This window comes from Microcaecilia unicolor, chromosome 11 (assembly GCF_901765095.1).
Source record: "Microcaecilia unicolor chromosome 11, aMicUni1.1, whole genome shotgun sequence".
In the NCBI taxonomy this organism is placed as follows: domain Eukaryota; kingdom Metazoa; phylum Chordata; class Amphibia; order Gymnophiona; family Siphonopidae; genus Microcaecilia; species Microcaecilia unicolor.
In genome coordinates, this window is record NC_044041.1 from 67480737 (window position 1) to 67504560 (window position 23824).

Sequence of the window (23824 nt, forward strand, 5' to 3'; positions counted from 1 at the left end):
AAAGTGTTTAAACATAATTTTCATAATACCTTTTTTTTTAAAATTAAACACAAAGAATATCCAAACAAATATCTCACCTTCTTTTATCGCCCTCCACTATCCTACTCTACCCTCTAGGATTTATTACTTCAAACCCTGGCGGTTGTCACTATTTCTTATGTTAATCTGTTGATATTGGATGATTTTAGCATTCATGTTGACAGAGCTAACATATCACCTTTTCTCACTTTTATTCTGGAATTAGGCCTGATTCAATATGTTTTGTTTCCTACTCACACTGCAGGTCATAAGTTAGAATTAATTCTATCCAAAGAAACACCCTCGTTTCATTTAGATAATTTTTCAGCTTCACCCATCCCTTGGTCTGATCACTTCTTGATATGCTGCCAATTATCTTGGAGTCAGTTGTCAGGCATGGTCCCTAGTTCAAAAGAATTACCATCTAGACTTACTCATCCCTGGGCCAAACTCTCACCTGATTCCTGTCCTCCACTCTTTGAATCACAGGTCCAAGTATGGACAGAATTGATTTCCTTAGGCCTAGATACATTTGTCCCAGTTCAGATGCCTCTCATTTCTCACTGTAAGTCTGCTCTTTGGTACAGTCCTATTCTTCGCCTTCATAAATGCTGTCTTCAACATTCCGAGCAACTTTGGATTAAGCGTCACACCTCTACTAGTAAACAGTCTTTTAGGAAGGAATTTGGTCCTTCAATTTCCATCTCAATAAAGCAAAGAAGGAATACTTCTCTAAGCTGATCTCTTCATCTCTTAATTTTTCTAAAAATGTGTTTCAAATTATTAAGAGTCACATCAAAAGTAATAATTGTGTAAATATTAATAATACCCCTTACTGCTGACATCTTGGCTAATTATTTTTAATCTAATGTTTGCACTCTTTGCGATTCCCTGCCGACCACTTCCGCTGTCTCATCCTCTCTTTCTTTGTCTAAGCTTAACTGTGCTAAAGTTGATGGGGTGCTGATTCCTCTTTCTTCCACTTGATCTTCTTTTACTTTGTCATCTCTATCTGAACATACCAGAATGCTGTCTTCGCAAAGGTCTACTTTTTGATCTTTGGATCAGGTTCTTCCCTTATGGCTGAAATCTAATATCCAAGGATGGTTTCTGCTAATTCTGCTCATGATCTGCAATAGCCTTTCTTTGGGTTCTGTTCCAACTTCTTGGAAACAGGCTTTAGTTCGACTAGTACTTAAGAAGCCCTCAGCTGATGTCTTAAGTCTGCAAACTATCGGCCAGTCTCCAACTTGAGATTTTTATCTAAATTAACTGGAAAAAGTGTTTTTCATTCAACTTTCATCATTTGTAGATCAGACTCAGGTACTAAATCCACGCCAAACAGGTTTTCAGACCCATTAAAGCACTATGTCACTCCTTAGTGACCTTCACTCTATCTTGGACAAAGAAAACATTATACTTGTTATTCCCTAGACCTATTGACTGCTTTTGAATTAGTAGATCACTTTTTGCTTCTATCACATTGTAAAGATATTGGAATTTCAGGAACTGAATGTAGTTGGTTCACATCTTTTTTGCACGATTGTTCCTATGTTGTTCATGATGGTTTCAGTACTTCAGAAAGTTGTTCCCTCTTATGTGGTGTACCCCAGCGTTCAATTCTTTCTCCTTTACTTTTTAATATCTATATAAGTCCTCTGGCAGATTTGATTCAATTTTTCAACATCAAAGCATATCTATATGCAGATGATATTCTCCTTTTGTTTCCAACTTCCTCTTCTAATGTGAATCTTTCTTCCCTTCAAGATTGCTTGTTTTGTTGGTCCTAAACCCAGATAAAACGATCTGATGAAGGGTCATTAATGCTCTGTCTCAACCTCATACTGTTCTGTTTGGCATTCCCATTGCTCCAGTCACAGAGTTTAAATAGCTGAGTCTGGTTCAATTCACATCTTTCATTTATGTATGAATATCTTTATTGATTTCAAATAATACAGAAATACAAAGACAAAAGTTGCAACAAACAACAAGAGACCCATCCGAAACCACTATCCTATGTCCCACTTCACCCCTCAACCCTCCTCCCTCAATCTTCCCCCTCCCACCCCACATCATCATAAAACCTCCCCCTGGCCTAGTGGTTAGGGTGGTGGACTTTGGTCGTGGGGAACTGAGGAACTGAGTTCAATTCCCACTTCAGGCAGCTCCTTGTGACTCTGGGCAAGTCACTTAACCCTCCATTGCCCCAGGTACAAATAAGTACCTGTATACAATATATAAGCCGCATTAAGCCTGCCATGAGTGGGAAAGTGCGGGGTACAAATGTTAAAAAAAAATCACCTACAACCAAATATTAATGAGCAATCACAATTTAATGAACTGAGGAGGGCAGAGCACACCCGTAAGGACAGGGTAGCGAAATAGGCAAACAAGGTGCACAAGAATTACCTACGCACCTGGCCCGATCTGGTGTCCACAGATAAACATTCTATGTTAAGCAGTTCGTACATCTGATTTCACCATAACATCAAAGTGGATGGATCTGGCCAAATCCACTGCAACAATATACATCTCTTCACTATTAGAGTTGCCTTGCGGAGAAACAGTGCAGAAACCTGAGTGCCCTCTACCACTGCTGACAAATCATACAATAAGCACATCTGGGAAGTGCCACCCCAATTTCTATTATAAAGTATGCTCAAGTGTTGCCAGAGATCAGTCCAAAACAGATGAATTCCCAGGCACTCCCAAATACAGTATTGATAAGAAGCATTAGCTGCATGACATTTAGGACAAGTGCCATCAGAGGGAAGACCCATTTTTGAGCTCTAGAAAGGTGTATATACATTCTCATAAGAAATTTATAGTGAACTTCCTGCAACTGAACACTGTCCATCAAACAAGAACCATCAGTTAAGCTTTGAAGGCAAGAATCTATTCTATAAAGGCCAAAATCATGGGCCCACCGATCTACAATATTTTGAAGATGGGAGAACTGTAGCTGGTGTTTCATACTCCCATAATATTCACATCTTTCATTTATTTATTTATTTGTTACATTTGTATCCCACATTTACCCACCTTTTTGCAGGCTCAATGTGGCTTACATAGTACCATAAACGGCGTTAGTTTCTGAAGTCCTAAGACCAGGTTTTGCAACCCTATGGACCCTTCATTTTTTATGTACATTTTTAGACTTTTCTGCACTCCATACTGCTTGCCATGCTTTTTTGCTCACACGTCTGGACTACTGCAATTCTGTGTACAATGGTCTACCATGCTCTCAAATCAAACGCTTACAAACATTACATAACACTGCAGCTAGACTTTTATGCAATGCCAAGAAAATAGATCATATTACTCCTCTTCTTTTGTGTCTTTGAATTTGGTTTAAGATACTCACTTTTATGCATAAATCATATTATCTAGGGGGAACCTTCCTTAACCATTCCCTATACCCCTGCATGGTCCTTATGCTCTTTAGATTCTAATCAATTGGTCATTCCAAACCCTAAAATGGCACACTATGAAACCATTTGTCATTTAGCTTTTTATTGTCTGAAACCTAAATTAAAAATTATCTTCCTCCATCGATTCATAATGAAGAATCCTTTCCTTGATTTAAAAGTTTGTTGAAAACACATTTTTCACCCTGGCCTTTTCTTCCAGAGACTGAGATTCATTTATGGATGTTCAGCCATTGGATTTGGAGGGGGAGGGGTCCGACAGTGTGGATATACTATACAGAATTGAAGAACAATTGCTATTATTATGGTCTTGTTTTGATTGTGACATCTTTCCTATTTTATTTTTGGCACTCTTTTCTTATACCCTACTTTTTTTTTTTAGCTTGTGCACCACTTAGATCCGTTTGTCAGAACAAACGATATAAAAAAAGATTTAATAAACAATCTCTGTTTCCATCTGCTGGTTGACAGGCACAATCTGCAGGTTCCGGGCTGGTCTGGTAAGGACAATAAGGAATATGCATTGATAAATTACAAAATGCCATGACAATAAAAATGAAATATTATGCAAAATTAGCACCATAATGCTCAGAGAATGGAACAGGAGACTTGTGTATCTGAAATATCTGTTTTGATTATTCTTCATCCCTTTTTAGTTCAAAAGCTCCTGCTGGCTATGCTTAGGAAAACAGCTCATCCTTAGCTAACAAACACAGAAATGCATAATTTGCAAACATTTGCACCAGATGTTAGTAGGCAAGGACTCTTTTGTTCATCCACTCTGCCTGGTTATCTCTGCCAACATTAATCCCCCCGCTGCCAGCAATCCAGACTTGAACACTAACCTGTTCAAATTAGAAACATCACCCTTTCCTATATTTCCACTGAACTAAGGATGTTTCTCGGTAGTAATCCTGCAGGAGATTACATTTAGGGCTGACCTTAATGGGAAGCAGGGTCCAAGATAATTAATACCCCGATGCTCAGAAGCAAACATGGGCACTAGAGGCCATCAGCAGTGGACTATCGTCCGCAGAATGCTCAGAGGCTCTAGTGCAGGAAACAATGAGCATGCCAAAGATTCGCACAAATAGCATGCTAATGTAGTCAAACTGATGTTAATGAGATAATTTCCTATTCCATCCCAATGCTCAGAGAACAGCACACAAAACAAACTGCTTATTGCTGAAAAAATAATGCTAGCTCAGAGCAGGTGTTAGGGTGTTTGAAGAGAGAATTTATCATGATTCTTTCTTTAAATTATGCCAGTTTTTCTTTAATTTCAAAGCAGAAGGAAGCCTGTGCAAGCCCTTAAGTGCCAGTAGTGAGAAACAAATGTGCACCAGTCCGAGCAAACCTAAAAGTGATAACACACATTGTCGCCTGTTTCCTGCATTTAAATATAAGCCTTCCAAGTAACAAAAAAAGTTGAAAGCTTATATTTAAAGGTACAGAAAACAGAAGCCAATGTTTGCTCCACATTCAAGTTTGCCTGGTGCATATGCACAGGAGCAGGGCTTTCGCTGAATCTCTTCTGCTTATACACCAAGCACAGCCCCACTCCTTGCTTTCACTTTAACAGCATACATCTAATTTGCATACCATTTCCTTTGAGCACTGGTGAGCTAATTTTCTGTGTTGTTCCAGCAGTATAGTTTCTGTGCTGTTGGCTTACCATGGGGGTTCTGAGCATCGGGACTCCCAAGCTGAGAGTGGGTGTGCCACTATACTTTCTCACCTGATGCTAATATCTTTTTCATCATATGACCTACTGAAACTCCTGGTTTGTTGCAATGAATGATGTCAGATGTCAACAGTTGGGCTCTTACAATAGTGCAAGATCTTTCAAAGCACAGGGTCTGGGGGCAGTCACTATAAATTTCTAATCCTGTCCCTCCCTGAATGGCCCTGATCACTCTTTTGTGGATATTGCTACTTTTTCCCAGCTGGAAAGTTTAGCCAAGGCAGCACACAGCCTATGCCAAGCGATCTGACACCTCCCAACCCCCCAAATTATATTTGAGCCCTGTTACCAATCCATGTCAGTATACCCTGCCTCCTCCTCTTGGGAGCCTGCTGCAGTTATACCTCTGCTCTGTGCAGAATGCCGTTGTCTTCTCTACTGTTCCATAAGATTGAGCTTAGGCTTTCATAACTAGTACGTACCCAGAAATATCCCTCTTACAACTGCTCTCACCACAGTCACCTATCAAAGCATCTTCCCTCTGAAAGGTCCTGTTGTTAGAAGTCCTGCACACATCTGAATCAAACCACCAAATATAATTTTCTTGTGCTAACAGTCACTGGTGTCTGCTTGGTCAGATTATTACTTGTAACATACAGTGTCCTTACCGAACAGCTACAAGGATGGATCTGGTGCCCAAGGGGCTGGTGAGAGAGATTTCCAAGTCTCCTCGACGGCTGTAGCTGAGTGTGACTCGTGCCTGAATATGCTCCAGGGAAAGGATGAAGTTGGGTGTTCCAGCACAGGCAGTAACATTCTTACGAACAACAAGATGTGAGGCAATTCTCCTGCCGAGAGATCAAACGTTTGGTGAAACTTTCCCAGTACCTTCATTGCCGCAATGAAGGAGTGATAGGACAGAATTGATAATTGAGAAACATAAACTTTCTTTTAAAGAGACAATGGGCGATTTCCAAAGTGTGTTAGCAGCATATATTGTGTGCCTAAGTGCACATCCTCTATGCAAATAAAAGGTACAGCCATAGTGCCACAACAAACAGACTTTTGACATTTAGTCAAGGTATTCCCAGGACAGGATTATGGTGGGCTTGCAAATACTCATATTATCCTTTTTTCTAAAGTACATATGTTATTTTAGATGTGTGTGTGTGTGTGGGGGGTGGGGGGGGTAAAGTACATGAGCCCTTTTACTTAAGCAATTTTTCAAAGTCAAAGAATACACATACTTGTACTTAAAAATTAGTGCAAAGTCTGTAATGCCGTGCTGTTGGGATTGCCAAAGAGAGAGAGATCAGCAGTTGGTTCAGAATATGATAGTTTGAATTCTGGAAAAATTATTGAAGTTTGATAATGTTACACCTGTATTAGCTAAGTGACACTGAGGGGCATAATCAAACGGCGCCAGCCATCTTCGGGGCTGGCTCCACGACGGGGCAGAGCCAAGCGTATTTTCGAAATACGCTTGGCGCCAGCCAAATCGCTCGCCGGGTTTAGAACAGGATCACCGGGTTTATATGAGATGGCTGGCTTCCTTTTTCAGCCATAATGGAAACTGGGCCTGGCCATCTCAAACCCGGCGAAATGCAAGGCATTTGGGCGTGGGAGGAGCCAGCATTTGTAGTGCACTGGCCCCCCTCACATGCCAGGACACCAACCGGGCACCCTAGGGGGCACTTAAAAAAATAAAAAATAAATAAATAAATTGCTTCAAGGTGCATAGTACCCTTACCTTGGGTGCTGAGCCCCCCCAATCCCCACTCCGCACAACTCTACACCATTACCATAGCCCTAAGGGGTGAAGGGGGGCACCTACATGTGGGTACAGTGGGTTTTGGAGGGCTCAACATTAACCACCACAAGTGGAACAGGTAGGGGGGGATGGGCCTGGGTCCACCTGCCTGAAGTGCACTGCACCCACTAAAAACTGCTCCAGGGACCTGCATACCGCTGTCAAGGAGCTGGGTATGACATTTCAGGCTGGCATACAGGCTGGCCAAAAAGTTTTAGGTTTTTTTTTTTTTTTTTTGGGGGTGGGAGGGGGTTGGTGACCACTGGGGGAGTAAGGGGAGGTGATCCCCGCTTCCCTCCAGTGGTCATCTGGTCAGTTGGGGCACTTTTTTCAGACTTGGTCCTAAAAATAAATGGACCAAGTCCAGCCAGCGAAATGCTCGTTCGAGCCGGCCATTTTTTTTTATTATAAGGTGAAGCCGGCCATCCCGTACCCACGCCCCCGTCCCGCCTTCGCTATCCTACCAACACGCCCCCTTGAAGGTTGGCCAGCGCCACGATGAAAAAGCAGTTGGGGCCAGCCAAACATTGGCTTTCCATAATACCGATTTGGCCGGGATCAGGAGATCACCGGCGATCTCCCGATTTGTGTTGGAAGATCGTCGGCGATCCCTTTCGAAAATGAGCATGACTGGTTACCTGTGCCATGTTCAATTTAAAATATTGATGTTGGTGTTTAAGGCTAGATTTTGGGAGGTTCCAGTCTAGTTGCAGACTAAGATCCAGGATTATGTTCTAGGCCACAACTTACAGTCTCAAGGAACACACCTTTTATATGTTCCCACTGTAAAGGAAGTATGGTTAATGAAATACCAGGATAGGGCTTTCTCAGGAAGGGTGCCTCAGTTGCTGCATGCCCTACCTCAGGATCTTCAATGTGAGGAGATTGAGAACATTTTTGTTTGAACATATTTATAGTTAATGTGGGTGGAAGGGATATATTGGACTAGTCTATGATGTTCACTATCTTTGTAAATTGTTTTTAATTATATTGTGAACCACAGGGAGACAAATCAGATCTGCACATACAGGTAAAAAGTACCTTTGGACTTTGTAGCTATGTGGACATTATGAACATTACCTTCAATGAAGCAGTAGCAGGGCTGCATACTACCATTCAGGAAAGCATGGTCCAATTTCCCAGGCTAAATTACACTCCCTGAGCCAGGGGGCTTAAGAGAAGTGTTCACCATTCCAGGACAGCCGAGACCCAGCCTTTCAACAACTGCATCACCTAATGGTTAGAATTACCACAATCTGGCATAAAGCACAGTCTGTGACCCCTAACCTGAAGGGTTGTAATTCAATGAGTGAACTAGCAGTGGGTTAAGAGGAGGAGAAGGAAAACCCAGACAGCTGTGTATGAAAACTACAAGGCCTTGGCTGGTCCTGAGATAGAAGCTCAAGGGAACTGGAGGAGAAAGGGAGAGATGAGCAAGTGGGTACTGTATATTCATTCACTTGGGCTGTACAGAGCCTTCTGTAGTCCACAGGAATATAGCATGTGTTCTAGAAAAGATAATACCCATACTGGGGAAAAGAGGGAAGTTTTGCATTTCAGGTTGTGAAGGGTGAAGGTTGAGCTGAATTCTCTTACACAAAGTTCTCTTTTTCTGCACTTCTTCCCAGCAATGGAGCTTTCACATAGGAGTTTCAGCCCTACCTGTATGCCCACCCCTCACCTATCCTTTGAGCTCTTACTGTGCTGATGATAGAACGTGAATTAAACATCTCCTCTGGGGGCGAACAGTCTCCCATTTTTCAGCCAAGTTCACCATAATGCTGGCATCCAGGAGCCCATAACCATAATGGTGGCTGACTAGGAGAAAAACAAATTAAATTTAAGGAACATGTTTATTGTGACCAAATATGCAAAGCCCCTCCTACATATGCCTCTCTGCTTCCCACCAGAGACATGAAGGCTTCTTCGTCAAAACTGGGTGCAAGACCTCAGCTTCTTCCAACTCCAGAATGGAAGGTCATTCTGGCAGATCGACTCAGACTAGCCTTACCCTTCCGTCCAACTCCATTTAGGACCCAGTCATCAGCCCTCAGATGTGCCGCATTTGATGAACGCACCACAAGGTGTTGCATGTCCCGCCAAGTCAGTGCTGGGCTGTGGAGACAGGAGGATACAAGATCCAAACCAGGAAGCCATAAAAGGCAGCTGGGATAGGCATGGGAGGAAGAAGGTGGGGTGGGTTGGAGATATGGAGTGGAGGATTTTTATAAGGGGAAAGGCGAAATACAAGAGGAAGTTGGGGGTGGGGGATGACAATACAATTGCTAGTACAGTAGGAGGAGACCATTAAGAACACAGGCCTTCTATGTAACTAAAGAATTCTGAAGCACTTGGAAAGGGAAGGAGGTAACAGGGCGAATATGAGGGAAAAATCATGCTGACTTAAGTTTCAGTTATTACATAATCTGCCTATTTCATCCTATTTGTTCTGGCTGACTGGCATTTATTGTTTGTAATTTTCCTATTATTGTCAATAAAAAAAATATTATTAAAAGGCAGCTAGGAAATACAACCATTTATGGTAATTACAAAATATTCCACTTACTTTGCTTCCAAAGCAAGAGCGATAATAGCAGCTGCAAGAGGAGCAGAGGCAGAAGTACCAGTGTGTCGCTCAGTACAACGGTGACGGATATCTGTTGTCACCTTTGGGAGGAAAATGGGACAGATAAGAAAAGAGGTCTGCATTCAGCAGTGTGCGATACAGTCACAGTTAGAAACACTATCCATCATATGTGCAAGCAAATTCATTTGCATCGTGTGATTCCAAGAGGAGGCCTACTTCACTAAAATTAACTTCTCCCCTTTCCTCGTTCAACAAATAACATACACAATAGTTTCCCAACGCCAGAGTGCTCCTCTCCATAAACTTCCTTCATTATGTGCCCACCCCACTTACAGCATACTTCCCATATGTTCCCAGCCCTAATATAAAGAAGGGAGAAGACTTACAATCTGCCGTTCGTTCTTGACGCCACTGCTGTATGTAGTCGTGAGGGTGGAAGGACAGGCTTCACTGTACCAGGGAACATCACCTCTTTCTGTTGTGCTGCCCACAGAAAGTGTGTAAATACTGTTGGTGTAACCATCACAGTTGCAGTTATCATAGTGGAATCCACCATTCCCAGAGGCCCAGACAAAGAGGGAGCCCAGGCCTCCTCTGCCCTAGAGGGAGAAGAGAGGGGAAACTGGGAGCAGAATACTGTGAAAGGGAGCAGTCATGTGGCCTTTTGGGCTTTTCCCCTTTAGTAATTACTTGGGAACAGTCATTGAAATATAAATCAAAGATATAGAATGGCCAAAAAGTGTAATTACAAATATAAAAGAATCATCAAGCAAGCTGATTTTTAAAAATAAATTTCCAACATACACAAAACTTATAAAGTATTTATCCTCTCTCTTCTTTTTCTCTCATCTTTTGATGTGATTTGATGTACCTTACAAAGCTCCAGCATGAACAAATGAGCAGAAAAGAGGACCTCTGAATAGATGGGTGGAGTTGGAAAGACTTTAGTAGGATACATATATGAAAGTCTGCATTTCTGTTAACATGGGGCAGCTACAGAGTGACAGAAATCTAAATGTCATGGCATGATTATGTTATATCTGATTTCACATATGTTTGGACACCAGCTAGTGTAAAATTGGACGTTTTATAAAGTATATAATTGCACCATGCTATGTTAGATAGCTCTGCACAGTTCAAATATGGCTCCAGTTCAAATAATAGCAAACATTATACGTGAGCATAATAAGCTACTACATATTACAATGATTGCACAAATCAAGGGCAATATTACATTTCACTGAATGGGTTTCCCTATAAAATAATGGTTTGAAATTCTGGACATTAAGGTCCCAAACAACCTGGTTTTTAAGATCTTCAGACTGCATATGCTTACACATATTTATTCTAAGAACATTTAGTTGTTCCACTTGAAGGCCTTTAAGAGCATGGTTATGAGTTGGTGCTGGGTTTACACACTTACATTCACAGTGCCCCTATAGAAAGCTTCCATTGCCAACATCCCAGGTCCATCTACTGTTTTTCCATCATCCTCTGGGCCCCAGCTAGCACTGTAGATGTGAATGTGCTGTGGATTCAGACTCAGGGACTTAGCCTCTACAATATCAGTGACAATACCATCCAGCATTCGTACCCCTGACAGAAAAGGGAGAGAAATCAGAAGACTGCCACCTAATACTACGTAAGGGCTTAGTATATCTGCAGGTGAGTGTATGGGCGAGGGGGGCGGGCCGGTCTTAGGAAGGAGCAACCGGTGCAACCGCACAGTGCCTCACTCTCCCAGGGGCCCTTTGCTGCCAACTAGAGACCTAGTTGCACGGAATGGGGTTTCTTCTCTTGAGCTAGACTGAGCACCTATCTGATCCCTTCCCTCCCTGTAAGTCCAGTGCCCTCCAACCTCCCTCCACAAAACCTGCCACATGGGAGTTCCTGGCTCGCGCTTTGCTTCCCTTCCCTGGCTTTCCTGCTTTGGACATATCACCGTGACGTCACTGGGAATCCCAGCACTGATTGGTGGGGTCACTGCACTTGGCTGCGGGAAGGCTAGGAATAAAGAACTGCCGCCGAGGAGAGCAGGTCCAACTCAGACTCCTCTTCGGTGGTGGATGGCATGACAGCTTACAGAAGGCAGAAGAGCACAGGGACAGAAAAAGCAGTTGCAGAGGTGGCGAGCCAGATCATGGAACTAAACCAACAGTCAGGTTCTTTGCTGGGCCGGAAAGTAATTGGAACAAGCTGTCTGGACTGACCCGGTCCTTTCCTCTGCAGTATCTCGCCTGTGCTTAAACAGGAAGTTGCATAGAGGTGGTGCGCTATGGACGTTACAGAAGGAAGGACTGGTCAGCCCAGACAGCCTGTTCCCATTGCCGCTGCTGGCACCAGCAAAGAAATCAGGTTTTGGGGGCTTGGGGACTGGGGATGGGGGGGAAGGGAGAGGTGCTGGATCCATAGTGGGAGAGAGGAAACAGAGGGGAAAACAGAGCTGCAAGGTTATAAGGGGAAAGAGAAGATACAAGACAATTAGGGGTGGAGGGGTCACATGATGCTTCCTAGCTGAACAGATGTCCGTCAGCTCTGCTCCGCTCTGACCACACAATATTCTGCAATATTATTGATGTTTCCAACCCCTGGTGGTTTGGGTTTTTTTTTTTACTATTTGGATGCTAAGAGCATAGGCAACCTGAGGGCAGCTCACCAAGCCTGTTGAATTGCGGAGTGGTATGCCGGCAAGAACTCCAAGGCCTGGTAGGGAGCGAGTGCAGAACACAAGCCCTAAGATGGCATCTCAAACCAACACGCTGGTGGTCATGTTGGTTGGTCATGTTGGTGGTGTGCCAAATATTTACTTGTCGAGAGAAGATGACTTCACATTATGTATCTAGATGGCTTTAACCCGAGTCCCTGAAGAAAGACTTTATGAAACCCGTGGAGTCGGGCGTTTCAAGGGGAGGCCAACCAGTTGTGAAGCGATAAGACAACATACTTTGATTCAGATAAGTTCACATTTTGATTTAATTTTGAATAGAGCACTAAGGTGTTAGGCAATAGCACATACAGAAAATTAAGAGAAATGTATTGCCCTAAAAAAAGTGGTTTTTGCTGAGGGCTCTCTTTATCATACATACATACATACATACATACATACATATATATATATATATATATATATATATATATATATATATATAAGCAATCAATATTACTGTTTTGTACACAATAGGAGACATCTGGATCTGTATTGCAATAAGCCAGGATTATAAGCAGATAACGAGTCTTGGTTTTTTGTTTTTGGGTGGTCACCCTGCAGGCAGAGGCAGTTCAGGAGATTACCAAGCAGCTTACTGCAGTTCTTGACGAGCGGTTCTCCAAACTTCAGGCTTCTGTTGATGATATAAAAGAACATCCTACCTAAACCTACACTACCCAAATCCAAATTGCAAAAGACTGAAATACAAAACAACTTACGCATCCGGCTTCTCCTACATAAGCGCACAACTATGGAATGGGCTCCCAAAAGCTGTGAAAACAATCCACAACCACTTGAACTTCAGGAAATCACTAAAAACCCTCTTCAAAAAGGCCTACCCCAACGACCCCACGTAACCCTCTTCACCTACCAACACAGCATAACTATGATCGAACAGGACAACACGCAATCTTCATCCATTCCGACCCTCCACTTATACCTCATACGATCACTATACAACTTTGTATTTGTTATCCACCGACTGGGCAAACGCCTTTGACAGTACTATGTAAGCCACATTGAGCCTGCAAATAGGTGGGAAAATGTGGGGTACAAATGCAACAAATAAATAAATAAACATCTAGAGTGCCAAGGTATGTGGCTACAGCAGGCAGAGTAGCGCACAGCCCGCCAGGAAGATCATTCTGGTTCTATGGAGGCCCGTCTGACGGCTGTGGAGACTCAGTGCCAACAGTTAATTCAGTTGACTGACGATCAGGAGAATAGAAGCAGACAAAATAATATCCGAATTATTGACCTGGCTGAAACAGTGCAAGACAGAGAATTATGGGAATTTATCGAAAAAAGGCTTCCCGCACACTTGGGCTTATCACTTCCTGACTCCACAATGCGGATGGAAAGGATACATCGTGTGGGTGCCTTCCTAGAAGGGGAGAAATGCCCGAGGCCAGTAATAGCATGTGTGCTCAACTATGCTGACAAAAACTGGCTTATGCAGGCTTACCGCGCTTAGCGCGAAGTGGAGCATAAAGGCTCTAAAGCGCTTCAATTTCAAGACTATTCGGCACGTGTAGCTGATCAGCACAAACGAATGGGCCAGCATTGTAAACAACTTTTTGAAAATGGGGTACGTTTTACATTCCTTTACCCGGCAAACCTACGGGTTACACATAACAACAAAACTTTCTTTGTTACTGATGCTAACGATCTCAGAGCATTTGTGGAAAAACTGCAGTTACTTTCTAGGGCCATACTTGGAAACTCAGACCTGGTGTCGTGAATACTGGCGCTGCTGTGATATAGACGGCTGTGGAATAAAACTGAGTTTTTGGGTGTTGGACACCTCTCCACAGAGCGCTGAGACTGGATTTTTTTTGCTCTGTTACCTGACCCGTTATGAGAACTGCCCCCTGGGGAGAGTTCCTTGATTTCTGTACACCTAAGGTTATCCTGGTCCCTGGGGGGGGGGGGGGGGGGGAGGGGCACATACATCTAATTAGGGTCCTGGTTTGCTGCCATCATGACTCAAAAATAAAGTTATAGGTTTTTATTTAAGCTGACTCGACACAATACCATGTTTCGGCACATAGGTGCCTGCCTCAGGAGTCTTGTTACGTATGCTTGACAATCACATTTGTCCTTGGCATTGCATCTGGTAAAATGTACATTAGCTAGTCTTTAAAAAGATTGTTGGTGAAAAAAGCAAATGCTGTATAGCATGAAAAATGACACTATTTTCAAGTACTGAGGGCTAGATGCACTAACCTTAATGACCCTCTAACAACCCTTTAACGAAGGAAATTCCTAACCGTTGCATGCATTAAAGGCCTTTTTCCTACGAAGCAAGCAGCTAACGAAAACGGAATGCAAAGGAGAAACTACCATTGAAATGTGGACAATTCGGAATGCACTAACCATACGGATGATTGCAACGAATCATTTACCGTCAGAAATTTTACGTGTGCTCAGACCTGTCGTTAAGGCCTGAGCTATCATCTCCCCGCTGCCCCCTGCACCATAAAAATCCAAGCCAGCATGTATAAAAAGAAAAGTGAGATACAAACACAAACACGTGGCTCTCCGCTTTCCCCTGCATCATTACAAAACAAAACATACTGCTTCTCCCTGCAGCTTAAAAATCCTGTCTCTCCCCTTCTCCAACAGCTTTGAAAATTAACACTCTCTGCTATCCTCTAAAGCCAATTTTCCCAGTACTGTAAACAAACTGCAAAGAGGTCTTTGTTACAAAAGGGGATTTACGAGGGTCGTTCTTTTTAGAGTTATCTTCAACTGCACTCTTCTGCTAGATCAGACAGCTAAAAGGCTTGCAGGTCGGGATCCCCCCCTCGCACGCCCCAGTCTGACATAAGCAACCTACGTAGGTTTAATACGTTTGTGGCTGCTCTGCGCATGCTTAAGGAGCAAATTACCGACGGGGATAACGAACGCTTGATACATTGTACTTTTCAATACCGCACCGAACATTTCTGAGCTGTTTTTTTGTGCATTCTTCGTTGTTTCAAATTCGTTAAGCACTTTTACAATTTAGATTTTTTAACGTTTGGTTGATGCATCTAGCCCTGAGTCTGTGTTTGAACAGCCTGATCCAGGTCCCACTCTTTGTTTTTTTTTTTTTATACACCCCGTGGGATTTGGCATTCTTTCCACTTTTTGTGGTTTTTTTTTTGCACTTGCAGCCATCATGCCCTGATTACTCGAAACCCTGTGTTCTGCAATGTTGATTGAACACTGACTTCCAGTTACTGGATTATCTGGTTTTTCTCGTTTTTCTTTCAGGATGATATTGCTAGACTGTTACTGTCTCTTTGGGTTGCCAATGTGAAGTTTAGAGTGGGAGGTGAGGGGTGATAAGAGGTAAAGGGTTCAGAGGAGGGGGGCAAGGAAGGGTTAGTGTTAAATGTGGTGGGTGAGTGTGGTGTGTCTGGTGTGAAGAGAGTATGCTATTTGCATTTGGTTACTGTGGGGATTGTATCTATTCCTTTGCAGGGGGTGGGGGTGATGGATGAGGAGAGGGAGGGTGTAGGTTTCCTGGGTCTCCGTGTGATTTACTCCCATCTGATTTCTGGGACTAGAAGGTGCTGGGCCCGTTGTCTGGCTTTGGTACTTACTTCTCTTATACCTTGGATCCACTTGAAGTATTCCTGGAGTTGGGGGAGCTGGGCTGGGAGGCTCTCTGGACTGCTGACAATCTTTATCTTGCAGTGTATACCTGAATCCTATGGTAATGGCTAGTCTAAAGGTCTTATCTCTAAATGTGGCTGGTGTGCATTCCCCTATTAAGAAGGCTAGGCTCTTGCAAGCATTGAAGAGATTTTGCACTGATGTAGCAATGCTGCAAGAAATTCATTTAAGGGAAATGGGATTTGATATACCGCCTTTCTGAGTTTTTTGCAACTACATTCAAAGCGGTTTACATTATGCAGGTACTTATTTTGTACCAGGGGCAATGGAGGGTTAAGTGACTTGCCAAGAGTCACAAAGAGCTGCAGTGGGAATTGAACTCAGTCCTCCAGGATCAAAGTCCACTGCACTAACCACTAGGCTACTCCTCTAATACATTTGATCATTTGAAGCTAAAACGGGATTGGGTCAGGGAGATTTACTATGCAGCCTTTAACAATCGACAACCAGGGGTGGCTATTTTAATGAAAAAAACTTTGGCTTTCTCTCTACACAGAGGGGAGATTTGTTATTGCAGCAGGAGCAGGCACTTTTGCAGAGCATACGTGTTGCTCTTTGTAGTATCTATGTCCCCAATACATATTCCCATCAATTTTTCACCCAATTACAGGCTCGGCTAGGCATGCTTGATGATTGCCCACTTACTCTTGGGGGAGACATCACCAGTGATCCTCAATAGACTGCAAGCCACCCAGAAAGCCCCTGGGGGAACATGAATGCAAAGGGGTCAATTACTTGATTAGAAAGTTAGAGGTTTGGGATATTTGACAACTGTTCCATGTAGAGGAACAAGATTACACTTCTTTCTCTCTCCCTCATGGGGTCCATGCACGTCTGGGCTATATTTTAGTTTCTTGGATCCTGTTTCGCTCAGTGGTGGACAACTCCATAGGCATGGTGGATGTTTCTGACCACACCTCAATGAGGGTGGAATTTACTTGGGGGGAGCTCCCTCGATCCCCGTGGTGGTGAATGAATCCTGCCTTATACCAGACTAAAGAGTTTAGAGCGTTCTTGCGGCAGGCCTGGTTGGATTACACGGCTCATAATAACATGGACAATGTGGGGCCTAGAATTTACTGAGAGGCAGCCACAGCAGTTCTCCTTGGTAATATCATTGCTTTTACGACAGCACTTCACAAGAAAAGGGAGAGAAACATCATAGCAATGGCGTCCAGGTTGAGGGAGATGAGGCGTCTCTTCCTTGCTCAGCCAACTGATTCAAGAGCACTATACAATATAAAGCTGTACAGATACAGATTACATCGGTGAGGTAATAAGATGGGCAAGTTATTAGCTTCCCTGTTGAGACCCCAATCCACTAAAAGTTTTATATCGAAGCTTAAGAGTGCTGCGGGGACCCCCTGTATTACAATCCCTGAAATCCAGCAAGAATTCATGCACTTTTATACATCCCTCTATGCTAGCAGCTATTTTCCCAACCTGATTGTTTGAAATTTTTTCATGCTCTGAAATTGCCACTGCTCTCTGCAGAACAGTTACAGGTCCTTAGTGCCCCATTAATGGGAAAGGAGATACAAGGAGTCATTAATAATCTAAAGTTGGCTAAGGCCCAGGGGCCGCATGGTTTGGGAACAGAATTTTATAAAATCCTTCAGGATACCATTAGACCCCCTTTTATAAGTATGTACGACTCGATCTGGGAGACTCAAGTTATGGGTCCCACCTTGAATCATGTTTACATAACAGTTCTCCCAAAGATAGGAAAGGATCTGGAGTTGGTTGGGTCTTATAGACCTCTCTCTCTCTCTCTCTCTTGAACCAGGACCTTAAGATTTTGGCAGCGGTGTTTGCATCTCGGCTGGGCAGGTTCCCCCCTCAGCTTATTCATCTTGATCAAGTAGATTTTGTGCCTGGCAGACATGCCTCAACCAATATTTTAAAGGTCTGCCGGATACTCAGGGAGGGCGTGTGTAGGTCAGGGGATGCAATTCTGGCAAGCCTGGATGCAGAGAAGGCATTTGATAAAGTGTTATGGCAGTATTTGTTTTGGGTTCTTCAACGTTTTGATATTACAGGGGCCTTCTTGAACTGGGTGAGAGTGATATATAGTAACCCTTTCACACAGATTATCATTAATGATGCCCTCACAGACACTATTTCTCTGCGGAGGGGCACACTGCAGGGCTGCCCCCTTTCTCTGCTCCTGTTCATGTTCTTTTTAGAGCCTCTAACAGCAAAGACACGGTACGAGACTCTCCTAGAGGGCATTCAGGTGGGCAGCCAGAATACCGAATAAATCTTTTCGCTGACGACATGTTGTTATTCATCGACAATGCGATATCTACGCTTCTGGTCATTATGAGACCCAGCCGGGATTTTGGCGCTTTTGCCGGTTTGAGGATTAACTTTGGGAAATCAGAGACTCTTCCTATCACAAATCCTTGCGCGTGTGTAGCCATGAGGGATTTCCCTCTTCCGTGGGCAAAAATTGGGATTAAGTACATGAAAGTTTATTTGAGTGCCGACTACGATTAGCTCTACAAGAAAAATGTGACGGAGAAATTGGACGCAGTGCGGAAGCTGTGTGCGTATTGGAAAGATTTGCCTGTGAACTTTTTAGGCACAGTGGCCCTTATTAAAATGGTTATTCTTCCAAAACTACTTTACCCACTGCAAATGTTACCGTGGGTGGCATGGAGAGAGAAGGGATTATATTGCAACACTGTGAGCTCTTTTATATGGCACTCTAAAAGACTTCGCATTGCATTCTCTAAACTGATCCATACTAAAGCACAAGGGAGAGTTCGATTACCAGACCTCCTCTGCCTTTATAATGTGGCTTCCTTCATGAGATGGGTTCACGAATTGCATACTAACTCCGTTCATTTTGCCCCTGCAGATTTTTGGCAAAGTTGGTGTGCCCCATACAATGTCTTCTTAGCTCTAGACCCTTGTGCTAGCCAGAGAATGGGAGCCTTGGGCAACAACAGCTTTCTGATTGCTTTGAGGAAGGCCTGGCATCGGTGGCGGGTTGTTCTCAGAGAAACCTGGGGGGGGTGAATCCCTTCCCACCCCTAGTACATAATCCGGACTTTTCGCCTGGTGTGGGAAGGTAAAATCAGCGGAGGACCCAGCTTTTACTTAAGGATGTAGGGCAAGAAATGTAGAAGAAAGGAGGAAAGTAAAGAATTAAACGGACAGGAAGCCCTGGATAGGGAGTTAAGAGAACAGATAGAAAGCAGCAGAATCAGAGACTGGGACCAACATGATCAGAAAAACAAAGTCACCAGACAACATAGGTAGAAAAAAATAATTTTATTTTCATTTTAGTGATTGGAATATGTCCAGTTTGAGAATTTGCATCTGCTGTCCTATTTTGCACTGCATTGCTTGTCAGCCCTTCAACTTGCCTGCTTGTCTGCCCATCAACAACCTGCCTGCCTCCTAGCCTGCACAACTACCTACCTGCCTCCCCGCCTGCCACCTTACCAGCCCATCACTCTCCTGACTGACTGCTCACCCTTCAACCTGCCTGCCTCTCAGCCCATCTACCTGCCTGCTTGGCTCCATCAACCTACCTGCCAGCCCCTCTACCTACCTCCCCACCTGCCAATCTGCCTGTCAAACCACCATCACTACATATGCACCCGTAAACACCTCAGTCACTACTTATGGCCTCCATACACATTCTCTTCATTACCCTGTCCCTTCCTAATCTATTCCCTCTCCCCCCACTGCTGTATACCGCACGAACTCACTGCCCATCCATGTCCTCTCCCATCCTGCTCACTACTGCAATACCCTACCCACCCCCATCCCCTACCACCACACCATCTCTACTGTCCTCCTCCTTCCTAGCTCTCAACCTTCAACACCTCCTTCCTGTCATGAACCCTTCCCCATTCCTCCTAAGCACATCCCGTCTTCGTCGCCCTACCTTCTCTACCCTCCTTCGCACTCTCTTGCTCCTTATCCTGCTATCCGCGGGAGACATCAATCCCAATCCAGGTCCCCCCCACCTGTCCTCATCTCATCCATGCAAACATTTCCGCGATGTATCCAATCTCATCTCTATTCCCCTCCTCCCCTTCTCGTGTGCCCTGTGGAATGCCCACTCGGTCTGCAACAAACTTTCATTCACCCATGATCTCGTCATCTCCCGTTCCCTTCAACTGCTCGTCCTAACTGAAACCTGGCTCACCCCCGATGACTCTGCTTCAGTCGCGGCCCTATGCCATGGAGATTATCTCTTCTCCCACTCTCCCCGCCCAGTTGGCTGCGGTGGCGGCGTCGGGTTACTACTTTTGCCTCCTGCAGTTTCAACCTCTCCTCCTACCGCAGTCTCACTGCTTCTCATCCTCCATCTGTCTATTCTACCCGCTGCCACTCAAAGTTGCAGTCATTTACCGCCCCCCTGATAAATCCCTCTCTTCCTTCCTTACCGACTTCGATGCCTGGCTCTCCGTTTTTCTTGTGCCCTCATCCCCATCCCTCATTCTTGGAGACTTTAACATACACACTGATGACCCATCCGACTCTTATGCTTCTCAGTTCCTCACTCTAACCTCCTCCTTCAACCTCCAACTGAGCTCCACCACCCCTACTCACCAATTTGGCCACTGTCTTGACCTCGTCCTCTCGTCTACCTGCTGATCCTCCAATTTCGGCACCTCAGCTCTTCCTATCTCTGACCATCACCCTCCCCCTCAGTCCCGCCCTACACTAACCACTACTTCCAGGAATCTCCAGGTTGTCGACCCTCCCACCTTATCCTCTAGTATCTCTAATCTCCTCCCTTCCATCATGTCCTCCGAATCTGTCGACAAGGCGGTCTCCACTTACAATGCCACTCTCTCCTCTGCACTGGACACCCTTCCACCATCCACCTCCCGTCCCACAAGGCGTACTAATCCCCAGCCCTGGCTGACCCCTTGCACCAGATACCTTCGCTCCTGCGCCCGATCGGCTGAACGCCTCTAGAGGAAATCTCACACCCATATTGATTTCATTCATTACAAATTCAGGCTATCCTCCTTCCAGTCCTCCCTATTCCTCGCCAAACAGGACTATTACTCCCAATTGACTAATTCCCTCAGCTCTAACCCTCGTTGTCTCTTCGCCACACTTACGCCCAGGCTGGGCTGGCTCTTGAGGGTCATGTCACGGCTCATAATGTTAGAGCCATGGCAGCGTTAGTGGCCCACTTGAAGTCAGCCACTATTGAAGAGATTTGCAAAGCTGCGACGTGGTCATCTGTCCACACATTCACATCTCATTACTGCCTGCAGCAGGATACCCGACGCGACAGTCAGTTCGGGGCAGTCAGTGCTTCAGAATCTGTTCGGGGTTTAGGATCCAACTCCACCCCCCTAGGCCCATGTTTATTCTGTTCCAGGCTACACTCTCAGTTAGTTGAATATTGTTAGGTCAATCTCAGTTATGTCCTCCGCCGTTGCGAGGCCCAACTGACCATGTTTGTTGTTTTGAGTGAGCCTGGGGGCTAGGGATACCCCATCAGTGAGAACAAGCAGCCTGCTTGTCCTCGGAGAAAGCGAATGCTACATACCTGTAGAAGGTATTCTCCGAGGACAGCAGGCTGATTGTTCTCACAAACCCGCCCGCCTCCCCTTTGGAGTTGTGTCTTCCCTTGTCTTTGTCTTGCTACATATGGGAAAAGTCAAAAGACGCGCGAGGGTCAACTTAAGGGGCGCGAACGGCGCAAACACGACCGTACCGAGCGCGGACAAAAGAAGACTGACGAACATGAGCCGGTTCGAGCGGTAAGACGGCCGCGCATGCGCGGTGCGCATGGGCGCACGAGGACTAGCAAAGGCCTTTGCTAGTGAAGTTTCCGATTGGAGGGGCTGCCGTGGACGTCACCCATCAGTGAGAACAAGCAGCCTGCTTGTCCTCGGAGAATCTTCTTCTCCTATACTGGTGTAATATTTTCAGTGATGCCTGTTTATATGCACTATGGCTTGTAAAAGGGGTGTGGCTATCATGGGGCAGAGCCATAGTGACCCCGCCCCTAAGGTTACCCATAATGAGTATTGGTACCTTTTTTCTTACAAAAAAAGCACTGCCTATAAGTGCGGGTGGAGAATGAGAGAGAGGAAATGTTGGGGTAGAAGAGAGTAGGAAGGAAGAGGGAGGGGAGATGCTTGGCATGGTGGAACCATGTGCTAGAGACCATCAGAGTTCTCAGGGGAGATGAGTGATAAAAGGATGGTGAGTACAGAGGGTAGAAGTGAGTCATCGGGGGCGGGGCTAGGCAGGGGCGGGTGGGGGCCCCATCAAACTGCTCTACATAGGGCCCTGCAATTGCCAAGACCGGCCCTGGGAGGGGGGTTAAGGAAGTCTGAGAATACAGAAAAATAAATACATTCAGATCATGTTTTCCTTTGTTTCCTATATTAATAAAGGCCTCTTTCACCACTTCTTCCCAGGAAGCATCCATATTAACAGACATGTCTATTGCACAAAGCCAAAAGAAACTGAACCTCTGCAGGACAAGTTTACCTCCTATTCTAGCGTTGTAAGCGATGCCTATCCCACAGACTCCATTGTTAGCAACACCAGCCACCTCTCCTGCACAGCGGGTTCCATGCCTATAAAAGAGGTAAGAAGGCGGCATTCAGTGTTGTCATCTACTCTCCTCCAGCAAACGGCAGACACATATAGAAGTGGGGAGGGGGAGGTGTTCAGATTCTCCACTGGCTGGTGCAGCACCTTGTGCTCTGCACAGGAAGAAGGCCCCTTGTCAGTTTTGCTGTGATGAGAAGGAAGAGGACACTCACCTATTCTCATCGTTAGGGCTGTAACGAGGTTGAGGGTCAGGGTCATTGTCATTAAAATCGTAACTTGCCTTTGAATCCTAAAGGAAAAACAGATCAGTTACCAAAACTGTGATTTCTATATATACTGTACTCTGAGACAGTCAGAAATGCCAAGAGGTGGAAATAAGATTGGATATGCTAAGTAGACTTCAATAAAAAAAAAAAAAGAAAATGGGGGGATTTGGCAAGTAGTTTTCTTTTGAGAGCCCAGAGTTATGAGGGTTGAACTCAATACTTTATGGTACTGCGAGAAGTTTCAATCAGTTTTTTTGGATAACTGTAAAATGTTTTATTTAAAATATTTATATACACAAATCATAAAATTTTTGTTCCTTAGCATCCCTCCGGACCGGCCCAGGATTGGACTGATGGTTGTGCACGCCTTCCAGCAGGTTGGGAGACTGAGAAAAAAACTCTGACTCTAGCGAGCCAATAGGAGCCCTGGTCATGTGACCCTAGCCTCAGTATTTTCTCAGTCTCCCAGCAGGTAGGAAGTGAGCCCTTTAGTCTCTCTTTGTTATCTGCAAAACTTTTTATTTTTTCTGTCTGTTCTGAAATTTGGTGTTTATTTTAGTCTGTGCCAGAGGAATTCTTTGGAGGCTTGTTAGCATTTATCTTTTGCCTCAGGGGTGTTATACTCGGGTGTCCCGGGTCCCTCCCCCTTTCTTTCCTCCCCATCTCCCTGCTAAAGATTACAATTTTCAGGGAAGGGCCCCCTTTTGGCAAGCAAAGGGCTGTTGCCTTTGGGAGAGGCAGCCAGTTTAAAGATTAAAAAAAAAAAAAAAAAAGAGGGACAGAGCTAAGCAGAGGCAGTGCTTCCCCATAGACTTAACGAGCACACAGCTCTGGTGTCTGTTTCAGTATCAGCAGCAGTGGATTAAAAAAAAAAAAAAAAAGAGACAGGAACAGAAAGAAAGACTCTGAGAATTTCAGTTGCTCTTCAGGAGTCTCTTAAGATCTCTTTTCGCGGGTGTGTAGTTGGCTAAACGCTAAATTTTGTTATTTGTTTTTGGCGCGAACCGTTCCGGCGCGTGCATGCGCGTCTCCGCGATGTCGGAGAAGTTGAAGCGCTGCGCTGTCTGTCAGCGGCGGGGGGTTTCGTCCGCCGGTTCTTGCAAATATTGTTC

The 23824-nt window shown here is 44.6% G+C and overlaps 1 protein-coding gene across 1 annotated transcript in view; it reads right to left on the reverse strand.

Moving 5' to 3' along the window:
- PCSK4 (proprotein convertase subtilisin/kexin type 4) overlaps positions 1–23824 on the reverse strand; it is a 107930-nt gene that overhangs the window by 23471 nt on the left and 60635 nt on the right. The window contains exons 5-12 of the mRNA XM_030220024.1: positions 22659–22735; positions 22381–22469; positions 10951–11123; positions 9914–10126; positions 9507–9607; positions 8952–9055; positions 8641–8758; positions 5799–5978 (exon numbers count right to left, since the gene is read on the reverse strand). Of these exons, the coding sequence (XP_030075884.1) occupies positions 5799–5978; positions 8641–8758; positions 8952–9055; positions 9507–9607; positions 9914–10126; positions 10951–11123; positions 22381–22469; positions 22659–22735 (1055 nt within the window). The remainder of the gene's footprint in view (positions 1–5798; positions 5979–8640; positions 8759–8951; positions 9056–9506; positions 9608–9913; positions 10127–10950; positions 11124–22380; positions 22470–22658; positions 22736–23824) is intronic.